Below are 13,319 nucleotides of genomic sequence, written 5' to 3' on the forward strand. Positions count from 1 at the left end.
GACAGAGAGGAGCAGCTTTTGCTCTAAAAATATCTTCAATCATAAGGTTCTATTTTGGGGTGGAGTTAAATATGAAAACGTTTTCTTTTTTGATAAAACACACAGTGAGGACGTGTTTCCTGGTTTAAACTCAAGGAACATGTAAAAGAGAAACCGGGTCCTGTGCCGTGAGCCTGGCTCTGAGGTTCGGCTGATGCCGGTGCAGTGGGCGCCGGGTGCAGGTCTTCTCACACGGCGAACAGACAGCACAGAGGGTCTCTTTTCCACCGAAGGCGTTTCTTGGGGCCCCCAGCTGCCCGGGGAGAGGGCTCAGGGAGGCCTGCGCTGCTTCCAGGGAGGGCGGCTCCTCTCCCAGCGGGGAGCCCCACAGGAGCAGCGGGCAGGCCATGGCTGGGCTGGGGCGGGAGAGGCTGCCGGGGCAGAGGCCCTGCCACCTGCCTCTCGGCAGGACCTTAGGGCACCAGGTCCCCTGGGTGGAGAGGGGGGCTTCTGAGCCGCCCCGCGCCCGAGCTCCTGCCTGCGGGTGCTGGGCCCTCTGGTGAAAGGAGTCTGTGCCTGCGGGAGGCGCCCGGGAGGCAGCCTAGGCCTCGGTGGAGGACGGGGAGCCCCCCTGGAGCAGCAGGGCGCGGTAGGCAGGGGAGGTGAGGAAGCGCGGGTAGGAGTCCCGGTGCATGAGCGTGTAGATCTGCAGCTGCGCGTCGTCGAAGGTGTGCGCCGACGGTTCCTGCATCTTCTTGTTGATCCCCTCCCGCACCCGGGAGTCCAGGCTCACCTGCGGGACAGGGCACCGCGGTCAGGGGCCTGGAGGCGCCCTGCACCCCCCACCCCGTCCTGCGCGGCGCACCTCCTTGGGGGACAGGATGGACACGTAGTCCTCGTAGATGAGCCGCGCCTTCTCATCCACCGCGTGCCGGTCGGCCTCGGCCTTGAGCTCCTCGCAGGCCAGCCAGAAAAGCATGTTCTCCTCGCTGTACTCCGTGCGCAGGAAGGCCCGGAAGGCGCCGCGGCCGGCCGGGCTGCGCATCAGCTTGTCGAAAGACTGTGCCCAGCTCTGCACCTCTTCGGGGCTCGGTGTGGCACTGCAGGCATCCGCCACCAGCCCTGTCAGAGCCGGGCCCCCTCGGCCTGGTCCCCCCCCGCCCCACGGAAACGGGTGCCCCCAGACTCACCAGACCTCGCAGCTGGGGAGGGGCTGCGGCCTGCTCTCCCGCGAGGCCCGCCATGCCCGCCGCCGCTCTTCATTCCTGATGGCAGAGGAAGGTGGCTCGGCCCTCTGCGGCCACGTGTGAGCCAGGACGCTCAGCACATGGTGACACCGACACACGACGAACACACACAGGGCCGAGGGGCTCTCGACACCTGCAGATCCGCTGTGGGACAGCCCTCGGTCCCGTCCCTGTGCCTGAGGCCCTGCCAGCAGTGGGACTGGGGACCTCCACCCCCCGCTGCGGCCTCTGACTCTTGCTGGGGACCCCCTCCGTCTCCTGGCTCCCGGCACCACAGGGTGTAGCTCCCTAACCCAGACCTCCAGCCGGGTCTCCCTCCAGGGCCCCTGAAATGGCACCGACATTTCAGACCCAAAAGTCCAGACAGAACTCAGTTCTCACCCTCCCCCTGCCTGCCAGACCCAGAAGTCCTCTCTTGGCCCCCGCAGCCCAACTCCCAGTGGGTCCTAACTAGCCAAGGCCTCACGTCTCATCCCCAGGCCGACTCGTTTCAGGCCTGGGTCCAGGGCTCAGGCCTCAGTTGCTGTTGGTCAGCTGATGCCCTTTAGGGTTCCCTCAACAGCCGAGGGATGGAAGCCTGACTAGGGCCAGGCCTCTGCAAGGCACCAAAACTCCCGCCTGGGTTCTCCACGTGCCTAGAAACCAGTTGGCTCCATGTCCACCCACCCCCCGCCCTGTCCCAGGGCCAGGCCTCTGCTCAAAGCCCTTGCACCTGACGCAGTCTATAGGAATTGCCTTCGCTTTTTTTTTTTTTTTTTGATCTTTTTAAGGCCACACCCTCGAGATATGGAGGTTCCCAGGCTAGGGATCTAATTGGAGCTACAGCTGCCGGCTTTCACCACCACCACAGCCACGCCAGATCTGAGCCGCGTCTTTGACTTATACCACAGCTCACGGCAATGCTGGATCCTTAACCCACTGAGCAAGGCCGGGGATCAAACCCACAACCTCATGGTTCCTGGTCGGATTCGCTTCCGCTGCACCACGACGGGAACTCCTGCTTTTGCTTTGTTGTGCTGGTTCTCTCTCACACGCGCACACGCACACCCACAGACACCCCACACAGGCCAGGTGTCTACACATGGACACAGCCTTAGGCACACCAGGCATGGAAGTCACAGGCACAGAGGGGCCTGAGCCCTGGCTGCTGGTCACCAGGACCCTGGTCCCAGGTCTGTCGAGCCCACCCCTCCCCCCAGGCATACTGGGTGTCCCCAGGCCACGTACCAGGAGCAGCTGCAACAGCAGCACCAGCACAAGCAGCAGGGGTTGCGCCTGGGGGGAGCCGGGGGGGCCGCCTCATGACTGGACATCGAGGGGGGCTGGTCTGCCTCCTCCGGCCCTCTGTGCTGGGGGAAGATGGGGCTGCCTCAGCCTCCAGGCCAGAACCCACTGCAGCCACACACTTCTCCCCTGACTGCCCGCTGGTGGCCCTGCTCGTCCCAGGGGCGTGACCTTGTGGCCTCCCAGGTCTTCAAGGGTCTCCCCACTCGTAGTCATGCACCTGGTCCCGAGGGGCAGAGGCAGGGCTGGGGGGCCCACCTGCTTCTCAGCCTCATGCGGGGTGGGCATGGGTGGGTGGAAGAGGTCGCCAGGGCTCCGTGGTGCCTGCTCCAGGACCCTCACTCACCACAGCCTGGGGGTCTGAGGAGAGAGGCCCAGGTTCTCAAGGAGAACCTGACACCAGCGCCTGCCCCCCCTCCATGTCCAGAGGGCCCCTCCTTCCCAGAGCCCCCACGGGGCTTGTGCCACTGCCTCCCCGACCCCGACTCCCACCCCACGTCTCCACCAGGGCGGTGAGCAGTGCAGGGCCCCAGACAAGACCTCCTCAGTAGGTTCTGGGACACCCCCATCTGCTCGCTGGCTGGGAAGCCGGAAGCCTGGGTTCCTCTTTCTTGGTTTCCGGCTCCTGGCCCCTCCCAAGGGGACTGGGGGCCCCCGAGTCTGGGGCTACCGGCTTGGTGCATAGGGGTGGTGGTCAGGCATTAGAGCCCCCATCCCAGATTTCCCCTGGGGGAGGGCTGCCGCGCACCAGGCGTGCAGACTGGCCCCAGGGGCCTGGGAGATGCCCACCTGCTGCGGGTGGGGGGCAGCCGAGCAGAGTGGGACTCGGGACTCCTGAGGTGTCCAACAGGGCCCCGGTGAGTAGGGCCGGGAGCAGTGGCCAGGGACCGCAGCCTTCTGGGTTCCAGACACCACCCTGACAGGCAGGCACTCCTACTCTCGCCTGGCACCTTACCGCGCCCAGGGTCTCCTGGCCTCCCTCCCCCTCCCCCCGCCGGGCTGCGGAAACCGCTGCGGGCCGAGAGGCTTGCCGCAGGGCGGGTGTGCCCGGCGGGAGGCAGGGGCAGCGGGGGGGGGGGGGGGGGGGGGGGTGCGTCCTGCTCCCGCAGTGGTCCCTTCAGCTCAGCGTCCGAGGGCACCTGCAGGCGCGAGGGGCGCTCAAATCCCAGCCAGGCGAGCAGCCCCCGCAAGGAGCCCGCAGGCCGAGCCTGCGCGGGCGATGAGCGGGGCGGCCAATCAGGGTCCAGGAGGCAGCTTTGAACACCTCCCGCCTCCGCCCAGGTGAGGGCCCACAGGCCCAGGGCGCACCCTTGCACGTCTGCCGCGAGGACCTCCTGAAAGGACCTCCTGAAACCGCGCCGCTGCCGCCATGGGCCGCTGAGAGGCTCACGGCTTGGTTTCACATTATTTTCTCATTTAATTAGCATCATCCCAGCTGACCCCACCATCCCTCTGCTCTTGGCCTTTTAATGACTGTTTGGTCCCTGTTAGCCTCTTGGGGTCTCCTACGGCAGGGGAGGAGGGGGGTCCTCTGGCACAGGCCTTGTAGCGGGTCACCAGGCAGGCAGCATCTGGGTCCCAGCCCCTGGCCAGGTGCTGTGCTCAGAGGTGCCAGCCCGAGATAAGACCGAGGGTCCCCGTGCCTCCAGAGCCTGGGCATGCAGAGGCCCCTGCCCTGACCCCAGTCTGGGGGTGAGGTGTAGGACCTCGTGGGGCCCTGGCCCCTCCCCACCTGTCTGGCTTCCCCTGAGATCATGGTGGGGGGCTCAAACTGGGTCCCACAGGCTTCCAGCAAACAGACGGGGAAGCGGTGGCCCCACTGCATATGCCTTCCTTCAGGGGTCAAGTTTCTAGGGAAAGGAAGGGGTGTGGCAACCTCTGAGGTCTGGTAGCTGTACCCCAGACGGGCTGTGACTTCCCCAGGCAGAGCCGCTCTTCCTCCTCTGAACCCCCACCCACTGTGAGTGGGGGCAGGGCCCCCCTGCCCCTGCCCCCAGCACCCGGAGACTCCACTCCTCTGGGCTGCCTTCTCCAACTCCGCTTGAACTGAGGAGGGCCCGGCCGAGCGTGCAGGGGCCCAGAGGATAGGGAGGCAGTCCCTTCCGTCTGGGTTGCAGGCCTGGGACCTGGCTCCCAGAGCCCTCCTCAAGGCTGGCTGGGGCCACCTGTGCCCCTGGGGCACCTGCTCTCTTCCCTGGTGGGGCTACAGCATCTGAACTGGGGTTCCTGCCCCTCATTCTGGCATTTGGGAGGGGAGTCCTTCCCCTCCCGAAGCCCCTCCAGGCTTCCGCCCCTGAGTCTGGGATGGGAGAAGCCGGACAGGCAATGAGGCTGGCCTCTGGGGACACAAGCTCCCTTGGGAGCAGCTGCTGCTCTGCTCCACAGAAGGAAAAGAACGTCCCCGAGCCCGCCCAGTCCAAAAAAAGCATAAGAAAATGTGACAATCCCGAGAAAAAATGCCATAACCTTTGGGGGGGGGTTGACCGAGGGGCTCCATTACCTTCGTCTCATCCTCCTCGGTGCCCTTCCTGTCTGCGGCCCCTGGCACTGGACTCGTGGGAAAGTCCCAGCCAGGCTCCTCCGAGGCAGGCCGGGTCATCCTGGCCTTGGTGACCCTTGCCCAGGCCCACCTCTGCAATGGTGGGGCAACGCACTTCACTTCTCTCTCTCTCTCTCTCTCTCTCTCCCTCTCTGCTGGTAGGGTCCGGCCTGGAGAAGTCCGCCCCTTCCTCCAGCTTCTGACGCCCCCACCCCTACCTCAAGGAACGGGCCACGCGCCCCACTCACCAGCGACCCAAAGGCGAGGTGGGGGCGGGAGGGGCCAGGTTCGCTCTGGGCCCCACCCTGGCTGCCGAAGGGGCGTGCACTGCAGCAGCAGGACTCAAGTCAGACGGCAGGAGGTCCTCCCGCGCGTTCCGGAGGGAGGCTGGCTCCAGGAGCCCCCGATCGGCTCGGGCCGGGGGCGCAGCGCCTCCCCTGCGACTCGCAGGGTTGAGAGGCTGCCAGATCCAACCGGGTGGGGGCGGGGGCAGACCGGGTGTCCCGCCTCGGCCCCTCCCCACCGGGCAGAGGGGGGGAGGCGGGAGACGCGGAAACCTGGGTTCTTCCGGCCCCCCCCTTTGAGCAATCACTTCCCCAGGCTTTGAGCTGCAGAAAAAGGGGAACCCGGTTGCAACGCCCCCTCCCCCACGCGCGGGGACCGGCCCCAGTCTCTCCGCGGCCCAGGGTCCACGTGGACCCCGGGGCGGGAGTCCTTGGGGTGCTGATCCGGGCGCGGGTTTCCCAGGCTCCCGCCCCGCACGGCCCCGGGGGCCCCGGGCGGGAGGGGCAGGGCCGCGGTCTCGGCGCCGCGCGCGCGCACACTCACCCGCCGCGCTCCCGAGCCGCTCGCGCCGCAGCCGCCGGCCAGCGCGCTCCGAGGTCCGGCCGGATCGTCGGGGAGCGGGCGCAGGGTGCAGTGCGCAGGCGCCTCGGCCGCACTTCCCCAAAGCGCGGGGCCGGGACTTCCTCGCGCGGGGAGGTGCCCGGCCCGGCCCGGCCCGCCCCGCCCGGCGCGCCCCGCCCCGCCCCGCGCTCGGCCGGCTCCGCGCCCCCCCCACAGCCCGGCGCGCGGCGCCCCCCCCCCCGCCCTCCCCGTGGCTGGGGGTGGCCGGGGGAGACGAGGTGCTGATGAGGGGGCCTCCGGCGTAGCTGGGGGTGTGGCCGTGCCCCCAGCTCGGCTCAGCGGAGCGGGTCCAGCTTTGCCGGTGCTGTGGGGCGTCCACGAGACTCCGGGGTCCCCCCAGGCCTCCTGCCCCGCTCGAGGAAGGGAGGGGCCGCCGGAAAGCACTGTCCGGCGGTCACTCCGGCCCGGCCCTCGCCTCTGACACTGGGTGTCCTCACCTGTGAACTGTCACGGGGCTGGAGGGGCCCTTCCCAAGGAAGGGGGTTCCCTGTCGCGGTGCCAGTGGGGACTGGGGGCACCGGTTCTTCTGCTGGGGGGATCCGAGGGGCCTGGCGGAGTCTCTTTCAATCCCTCCAGTTGCCCCAGGAGGTTCTGAAGTTTAAAGCCACACCCTCCCCTTTGCCACGAATGTCTGTCCCTTCTCTTGGGCCAACTCCCCTCCTGTTTTATGACCCCGTACAGCTGGGAGTTAAATTCCTTATCCCAGCATGCTTCAGGCTGGTGTCTGGGTGGCCCTGACCCCACTCTGGAAGTGGTCTGCAGACGGTCCGAGGCCAGGGGGACTCCGACCGAGTGCAGCTCCTGTCCCACTGCAGGCCCTCAGCCTGGCGCCCGGGGGCCCTGAGCAAACGCTGCGTTCCAGTTGCACGTTTACCTGCTCACGTTTTTCAGAGCACTTGGGGGTCTAAAGGGAAGCCCGATGTGCTGCTGATCCATCCGTCAAGTCTCTGGGTGCCCCCTTCGTGTCAGGCGGTGGGACCTGGTGGTGAGCAGGACAGACCAGCCCTGGAGTAGACAAGAAGTGGACTCGCAGACTGGGTGAGAGGTAAGGAGGGCTAAGGAGAGCCATAGCACAGGAGAGAGCTGCAGGAGTCCTGCATCCTGCTCAACAGAGGACGGAGCTGGAGCCCGAAGTACAGCAGGGCAGGGGCCTGGGAGGCCCAAAGCCCAGCTGCAGGAGAGTGCGGGGCCGGGGTCCTGGAGGCTGGGTGCCTCTTGAGGCTGTGAGCCTGGCTGATGGGACCAGGGAACCGCCTGGCTGCCACACTGACTGGCTGGCCAGGGCAGAGGCCAGAAGCCTGCCCAGAGGGGAGGTGGCTGCTTTTCTTTTTTTTGGTCTTTTTAGGGCGGCGCCTTCGGCATATGCAAGTTCCCAGGCTAGGGGTCGAATCAGAGCTGCAGCTGCTGGCTGACACCACAGCCACAGCAACTCCAGATCTGAGCTTTGTCTTCGACGTGCACCAGAGCTGACAGCAACCCACTGAGTGAGGCCAGGGATCGAACCTGTGTCCTCATGGATACTAGTCGGGTTCATTACCGCTGAGCCACAACCGGAACTCCTGAGGTGGCTGCTTCTTCTTTTTTCTTTTCTTTTCTTTCTTTTTTCTTTTTTTGTCTTTTTGCCTTTTCTAGGGCCGCTCCTGCGGCATATGGAGGTTCCTAGGCTAGGGGACGAATCGGAGCTGTAGCTGACAGCCTATGCCAGAGCCACAGCAACGTGGGATCCGAGTGCATCTGTGACCTACACTACAGCTCATAGCAATGCCAGATCCTTAATCCACTGAGCAAGGCCAGGGATCAAACCCACAACTCATGGTTCCCAGCCAGATTCCTTTCTGCTATGTCACAAAGGGAACTCCTGTGGCTGCTTCTTATTCAGCCTGGATAACAGTCCTGGGCAGTAGGACTACGATGTCAGGCCAGCGCTAAGTCAAGGTCACATAGCTATGCTGATTCTGCGGCGAAGGTGCCCCATGTGGCATCGCCACCCGCCTCCTGAGACCCGTGGGGCAGCTGGACGTGGGTGGGGTCAGCACACTCCTCTAGCATCTTGGGCCCCTCCTTGCACCCCCCTGCCCGCCCCCCTCCTTCCCAGTCCTCCCTACACTGTCCTTCCTCTGGCTGCTCTCCCATGTCTGCTGGCCACTTGGGTCTCTCCATCCCCCAGCCTCGGCCCCTCTGGGTCCTCTGTGCTCCCTCTGGAGAGTCTGCCGTATTCCGAGAGAAGAACCAAGTGGGCCCGGCAGGGGCTCATTCAAGGCTCTGCAGCAGGTACTGCTGGAGATGGCCTTCGGACCCAGGTTTGGGCGTGAGCTCCCCGCCCTGAGGATCTGCCCGATCCCGCACAGCCCCCAGTACACTGGGCTGTGGCCTACGTGCTTTGCCTTCCCAGAGCGGAAGCCTCCTCCGGGCCCTGCAGAAATGCCTTCCGCCACTTTCCCAGGACTTCCCTGCAGACCGAGGCGCCTTTGTGGGGCTTCATTCCTGGTACAGAGCAGGCTGTGAGGCCACCCTCTTGCCTGCTCTAGTGACCCCTCTCTTATGGAGCACTCGCAGTGTGGGGGCCAGGTGTGCCAAGTAGGATATTAGAACCTCTTTTTTTTTTTTTTTTTTTCTGCTTTTCTTAGGGCCACACCCTTGGCATATGGAGGTTCCCAGGCTAGGGGTTGAATCGGAGCTGTAGCCGCCGGCCTACACCACGGCCACAGCCACGCCAGATCTGAGCTGTGTCTTCGACCTACACCACAGCTCACGGCAATGATAGATCCTAACCCATTGAGCGAGGCCAGGGACCAAACCCGCAACCCCATGGTTCCTAGTCGGATTCATTTCCGCTGGGCCACGATGGAAACTCCCTAGAACCTCCTTTTTAAAGAGAAAGAAATGGAGGCGCAGAGAAATTATGGAATAAAACGGGCTTTTACTAGACAGAGGACACTGTCTTGCGCTCAGGACACACCCTCAGCGCTGGGGTTCAGACTGCCGGGCGCTCAACCGGGGGAGCCAGAGCCGGCTGTCGCCTTGTGCATGTCAGTGGGTAAGTGGACAGAGAGACTGCCTCCCCTCCCCTCTCTTGCTGTCCCCGACCCAAGCCACCCTCTCTCCCCATTTCTTGCTTCCTTCCCTCCCTGCCCGAACCTCCTTCCTCCACAAAGAGCTCTCCCCTCGCTCCTGGAGCTTCCACAGACTCCAGCTCCACACACAGCCCTGGGCTCGGATCGATGCCAAGGGTGCAACAGCCCAGAAGAGGCGAAGGTTCCTATGCAGGCGGGGGACGGGCTTGCTGAGGACACAGGGCTCAGGTCCCTGTCCTGAGCCAGGTTAGGGGGGCGCTGGCTGCCCCTCAGCATGCTTCCTTGCTGGACCCAGCTTTGCCCTCTGCTCGTAGAGGCAGCTCTGCTCCCCACTTCTCCTGGTGGGTGGAGGGCCCTATCTGAGCCCCTTCCCCGACCCCCCGCCCCAGGCTGGGAGGGAGGAAGAGAGAGACGCTTCTAAGAGAAACCCCAGGCTCTGCAAAGAGCCTTGTCAGGGAGAGATTCTGAAGGGGAAGTCTGTCCAGAAACTTGGGAGGCTCTTCAGAGCCCAGCGATTTGTAGGACGTGGGTTTGTCAGAATGGGGCAGGGGTGGTGTCCTTCCTATCCTCTGTGTGTGTGTGTATGTGGCCCAGTAAAGGGGGGCCAACGGCCAGGGTGCGAAGGAAAACCAGAGGGTGATTTTCTGTCTGAGCAGCAGGGGCCGCCTGCGGGGGTGTGGGGGGATCGCCTTTCCCCCATGGAGAACTTCTCAGGCATGGCTGATGCTCCCAGGGCCAGCTTCACTTGCTCGGTCACTCTCCTGCCCAGAATGTCACCTTCCTCTCGGACCCTCTGCGGGAAAGACCAGCCTGGGACCCTACTTGGGTACCAGTTTCTCCCTAAGGCTGCCCTTACTTCTGGGGGGTGCGACTGATGCGGAGTCAGGCTCTTCCTCCTGTCACACCCAGGCTGGGGAGCCCATGAGGGGGCAGCACGGGGTCTGAGGGATTAGAGGCGCCCCTGCCCTGTTCATGTGACCTCCGCCAACTTGCACTTTCCCATCTTGTTGCAGGAGCCGTGCTGTCTACGCTGTTGACTGTGACGTCGGATGTGGGAGAGGCAGCATGCGGACCTCCCCTTCCCTCCGCTCTTCCCCCCCCACCCCGCCCCGGGGGCCCTAGAGACGAGAGGCGGTGTTTGGAAGGTGAGACCTTTATGTAGCCGGTGCGGCGCGGTCGTGCACCTATAGGGGTCGCAGTCAACGCGGGAAGGTGCTGCCGTCGACTTTCTCCTCCAGGATGGTCTCCACCCGCCTCCGCTGCAGGGGAAGAGGGGCTGGGGCCGGCTGTGCGGGGCGGGACCCCTCCCCGTCCCCCCCCCACCCCGGGCTCGCAGGCACCTCTTGACGGTCCAGGGGGTCCGGGATCCGGGTGGGCTTCAGCTGCGGCGGCAGGAACGTCTCCAGCCGGATGGCGGCGCGCGCGGACTTCTGCCGCAGGATGAGGAGCGAGATCTCCTCCGCCTGCGGGTCCCGGGGGGTCGGGGAGCGGGGTTGCTTCGGAGCCTTTGCGGCCGGGGGCCCCGCCTCGCCCGCAGAGCACCCAGCTGGGTGGTCCCCCACCCGCGTCCGCCTCCCCGCTCCTCCCTCGCCCCGCGCCTCACCCGCATGCGGGCGTAGCGCAGCCGGAGGGCGCGGACCCGGCCGCGGGCCTCGGCCGCCTTGAGGATGCCGAGGAGCCGGTCCTGGCGCTGCCCCGGCGGCTCGAGTGGCTGCGTCCACGCGCGCGGGTCAGGCATGCGGTACCCCGGCTCCGCTGACTCTCTCGGGAAGACGGAGGCGGCCGCGCCCACGTCCTCCAGCAGGTCTCCGAAGAGCAGGTGGCTGTGGCGCTGCGCGGGGCTCAAGGCCGCCAGCCCCTCCAGCGTGAGGACCCAGCCGGGCTTGAGGGGCGCCGCCGCCGCCGCCGCCGCCGCCGCCGCCGCCGGCGGTCCCTTGGCGCGCCCCTCTCCAGCTCGCTCCCCGGGGCCCCTGCGCCCGGCCTCCTTGGCGGGCGGCTGCATCCTGGGCTCTGCCGAGGGAAGGGGACCTCCTGTTGGTACCTGAGCGGTGTCTTTGCGCCCACTCCTTCGGCTCGACCTGGTCCCACCACGGGCTTCCAGCTCCCGGCCCTCTGGGCTCCCCGCGGCCTGAAGTCGGCACCTGCGACCTCTGCACCTCTGGCCAAGCCTAGCCCACCTCCTGGCCAGCTCAGCCTCCCTACTGACCCCTGCAGCCAGCTAGGACTTTGCGAAATTTCCAGTCCCTTTCTGGAGATTCCCTTGGTGCCCACAGGCTGTTGCTCTGTCCACTGAATATATGCTGAGACCCCTGAGATGACCTTAGGCACCATCTAGGGGAGCAGACCACTTGAGACCGGGCTGGGTGAGGCTTGGGGGACACTTCCCCATGACGCTGGGACCCTAGTTGTGTTCAGTCCCTGTCTTCATTGGTCTCAGGGGCATCTGTCCTCCGGTTGGGGGCTGGAGATGGGGGGGGGGGCTTCATTTTACCTTGGGCAGAGGACTCAGGCTTCTCTGGGGGATTTGTGTGGGGTCGTGTTCTTGTGTGGGTCAGTGTGTGTGTCTGTGGGAGGTCTCATGTGTGTGCACGGGAGGCCCAGAGTTGAGTGGACAGGGGGCTGGCTGCAGGGGACAGTGGCCTCTAGTCTGTGGCCTGTGGGGTGTGGGTGGAGGGAGAGCGTGGAGCCCAGGGAGGAGGTGACAGAGCAGGGAGGGCCTCGAGGTGGGAAGAGGAACACCCTGGCACCCTGTCAGCGGCACCCCAGACCCCGGGCCACAGCAGGTCCCCGCCCACTCTGGGACACAGGCAGAGCCACAGACCCCATGACAGCTGGTGTCGGCTCCCTCCCCCACCCCATCCTTAGGACGGGGCCCCCTGTCTCCACACCCATACTGCTTTCTGCCTTCTCGCCTTCTTTTCCCCTCTGAGCCTCCAACTCAGCCCCGGCTCTCTGGGGCTTGTTGACGAGGTTGCTTGGCAACCAGGAGGCCAGCCCCTCCCCCAGGCCGGTAGGGGCGGGGCGACCCCTCGGGGAGGCGCGTGGGCGGAGCCCTGATCCGGGCAAGCAGATGTCCGGGCAAGGAGGGGTCCAGGGCCGGCTGCCCTGCCAGACTTCCCGGGCTGTGGCAGACCGCAGACCGTGGAGGAGATGACCGCCAGCTTTTCCAGCCCCGGTGTGCTTTCTTTCCTTTCTGGGGGGGCCCCAAGCCTGCTGATCTGCTGGCTTTGGGCCCAGCTTCCTGGCTGGAGGGGTGCTTGCGGGCTAGTTTTGGGGTCGGGGAGCAGCTTAGAGGAGACCTTCTTGGTTGAGCCCATGTCCCCTCTGCGTGGCCCAAGAGGCTTCCACAGCAGCTGGTGTTCACAGAGAGAGAAGTGGGCAGAACTGGGGACCCTTCACCACTTCCAGTGCAAGTTTGGGGTCCCAGGACTGGTGCAAGACCAGACTCGGGTTTTGTTTATTTTTTCTTTCTTTCTTTTCTTTTCTTTTTTTAGGGCCGCACCCACAGCATATGGAGGTTCCCAGGCTAGGGGTGGAATCAGAGCTGCAGCTGCTGGCCTACACCACAGCCACAGCAACGCGGGATCTGAGCCTCGTCTGTGACCTACACCACAGCTCACCGCAGCGGTAGATCCTAAACCCAGTGAGCCAGGCCAGGTTCCTAGTTGGATTCGTTTCCGCTGCGCCACAACGGGAACTACTCTTTTTTCTTTTTATGGCCATGTCCGCAGTATATGCAAGCTCCCAGGCTAGGGGTTGAATTGGAGCTAGAGCTGCAGGTCTACACCACAACCCCAGCAACACTGGATCCGAGGCGCATCTGTGACCTACAGTGCAACTCGGGGCAATGCTGGATCCTTAACTCACTGAGCAAGGCTAGGGATGGAACTGGTGTCCTCACAGACACTATGTCAGGTTCTTAACCCGCTGAGCCACAATGGGAACTCCCAGACTCAGGTTTTGATGAACCCTAAATCTCTGGGTCCTGGGTCCTAGATTTCTGTTATCTGTTTGTGCATTTGTTAATTTCATAGTGTTTATAACTGATTCACTTTATTAATTCTTTCATTGTTTCATGCACTCATCACTTTATTCTAGATTCATTAATTCATGTACTCATTCCACAGTTTGTTGGGTCAAAATTAGTGCATAAGTCCATAACTAGTTGATGTTTTTTTGCCTTTTTTTTTAGGGGAGCACCCATGGCGTATGGAGGTTCCCAGGCAAGGGGTCAAATTGGAGCTGTGGCTGCCGGCCTACACCACAGCCACAGCAACGTGGGATCAGAGC

The 13,319-nt window shown here is 64.4% G+C and overlaps 2 protein-coding genes across 22 annotated transcripts; both read right to left on the reverse strand.

The window, feature by feature from the left end:
* RGS19 (regulator of G protein signaling 19) lies at positions 31–6,973 on the reverse strand. Of its 20 annotated transcripts, XM_021077655.1 has the most exons (8): positions 5,878–5,925; positions 5,298–5,657; positions 5,011–5,142; positions 2,769–2,870; positions 2,454–2,575; positions 1,170–1,244; positions 845–1,079; positions 31–772 (listed from the first exon to the last, which is right to left on the reverse strand). In XM_021077655.1, exons 4-8 carry the CDS (start codon positions 2,796–2,798, stop codon positions 581–583), a joined length of 654 nt encoding a protein of 217 aa, XP_020933314.1. In that variant the 5' UTR covers positions 2,799–2,870; positions 5,011–5,142; positions 5,298–5,657; positions 5,878–5,925; the 3' UTR covers positions 31–580. The 20 variants fall into 20 exon arrangements, with proteins under 20 accessions (XP_020933314.1, XP_020933310.1, XP_020933316.1 ...); XM_021077651.1 differs by lacking the exon at positions 5,011–5,142 and having other exon boundaries at positions 5,878–5,993; XM_021077657.1 differs by lacking the exons at positions 5,011–5,142; positions 5,298–5,657; positions 5,878–5,925 and adding an exon at positions 6,830–6,973.
* Positions 10,167–12,547, reverse strand: LKAAEAR1 (LKAAEAR motif containing 1). Of its 2 annotated transcripts, XM_021077670.1 has the most exons (4): positions 11,918–12,547; positions 10,633–11,039; positions 10,370–10,492; positions 10,167–10,288 (listed from the first exon to the last, which is right to left on the reverse strand). In XM_021077670.1, exons 1-4 carry the CDS (start codon positions 11,919–11,921, stop codon positions 10,229–10,231), a joined length of 594 nt encoding a protein of 197 aa, XP_020933329.1. In that variant the 5' UTR covers positions 11,922–12,547; the 3' UTR covers positions 10,167–10,228. The 2 variants fall into 2 exon arrangements, with proteins under 2 accessions (XP_020933329.1, XP_020933328.1); XM_021077669.1 differs by having other exon boundaries at positions 10,167–10,492.

This window comes from Sus scrofa, chromosome 17 (genome assembly GCF_000003025.6).
Source record: "Sus scrofa isolate TJ Tabasco breed Duroc chromosome 17, Sscrofa11.1, whole genome shotgun sequence".
Taxonomy (NCBI): Eukaryota; Metazoa; Chordata; class Mammalia; order Artiodactyla; family Suidae; genus Sus; species Sus scrofa.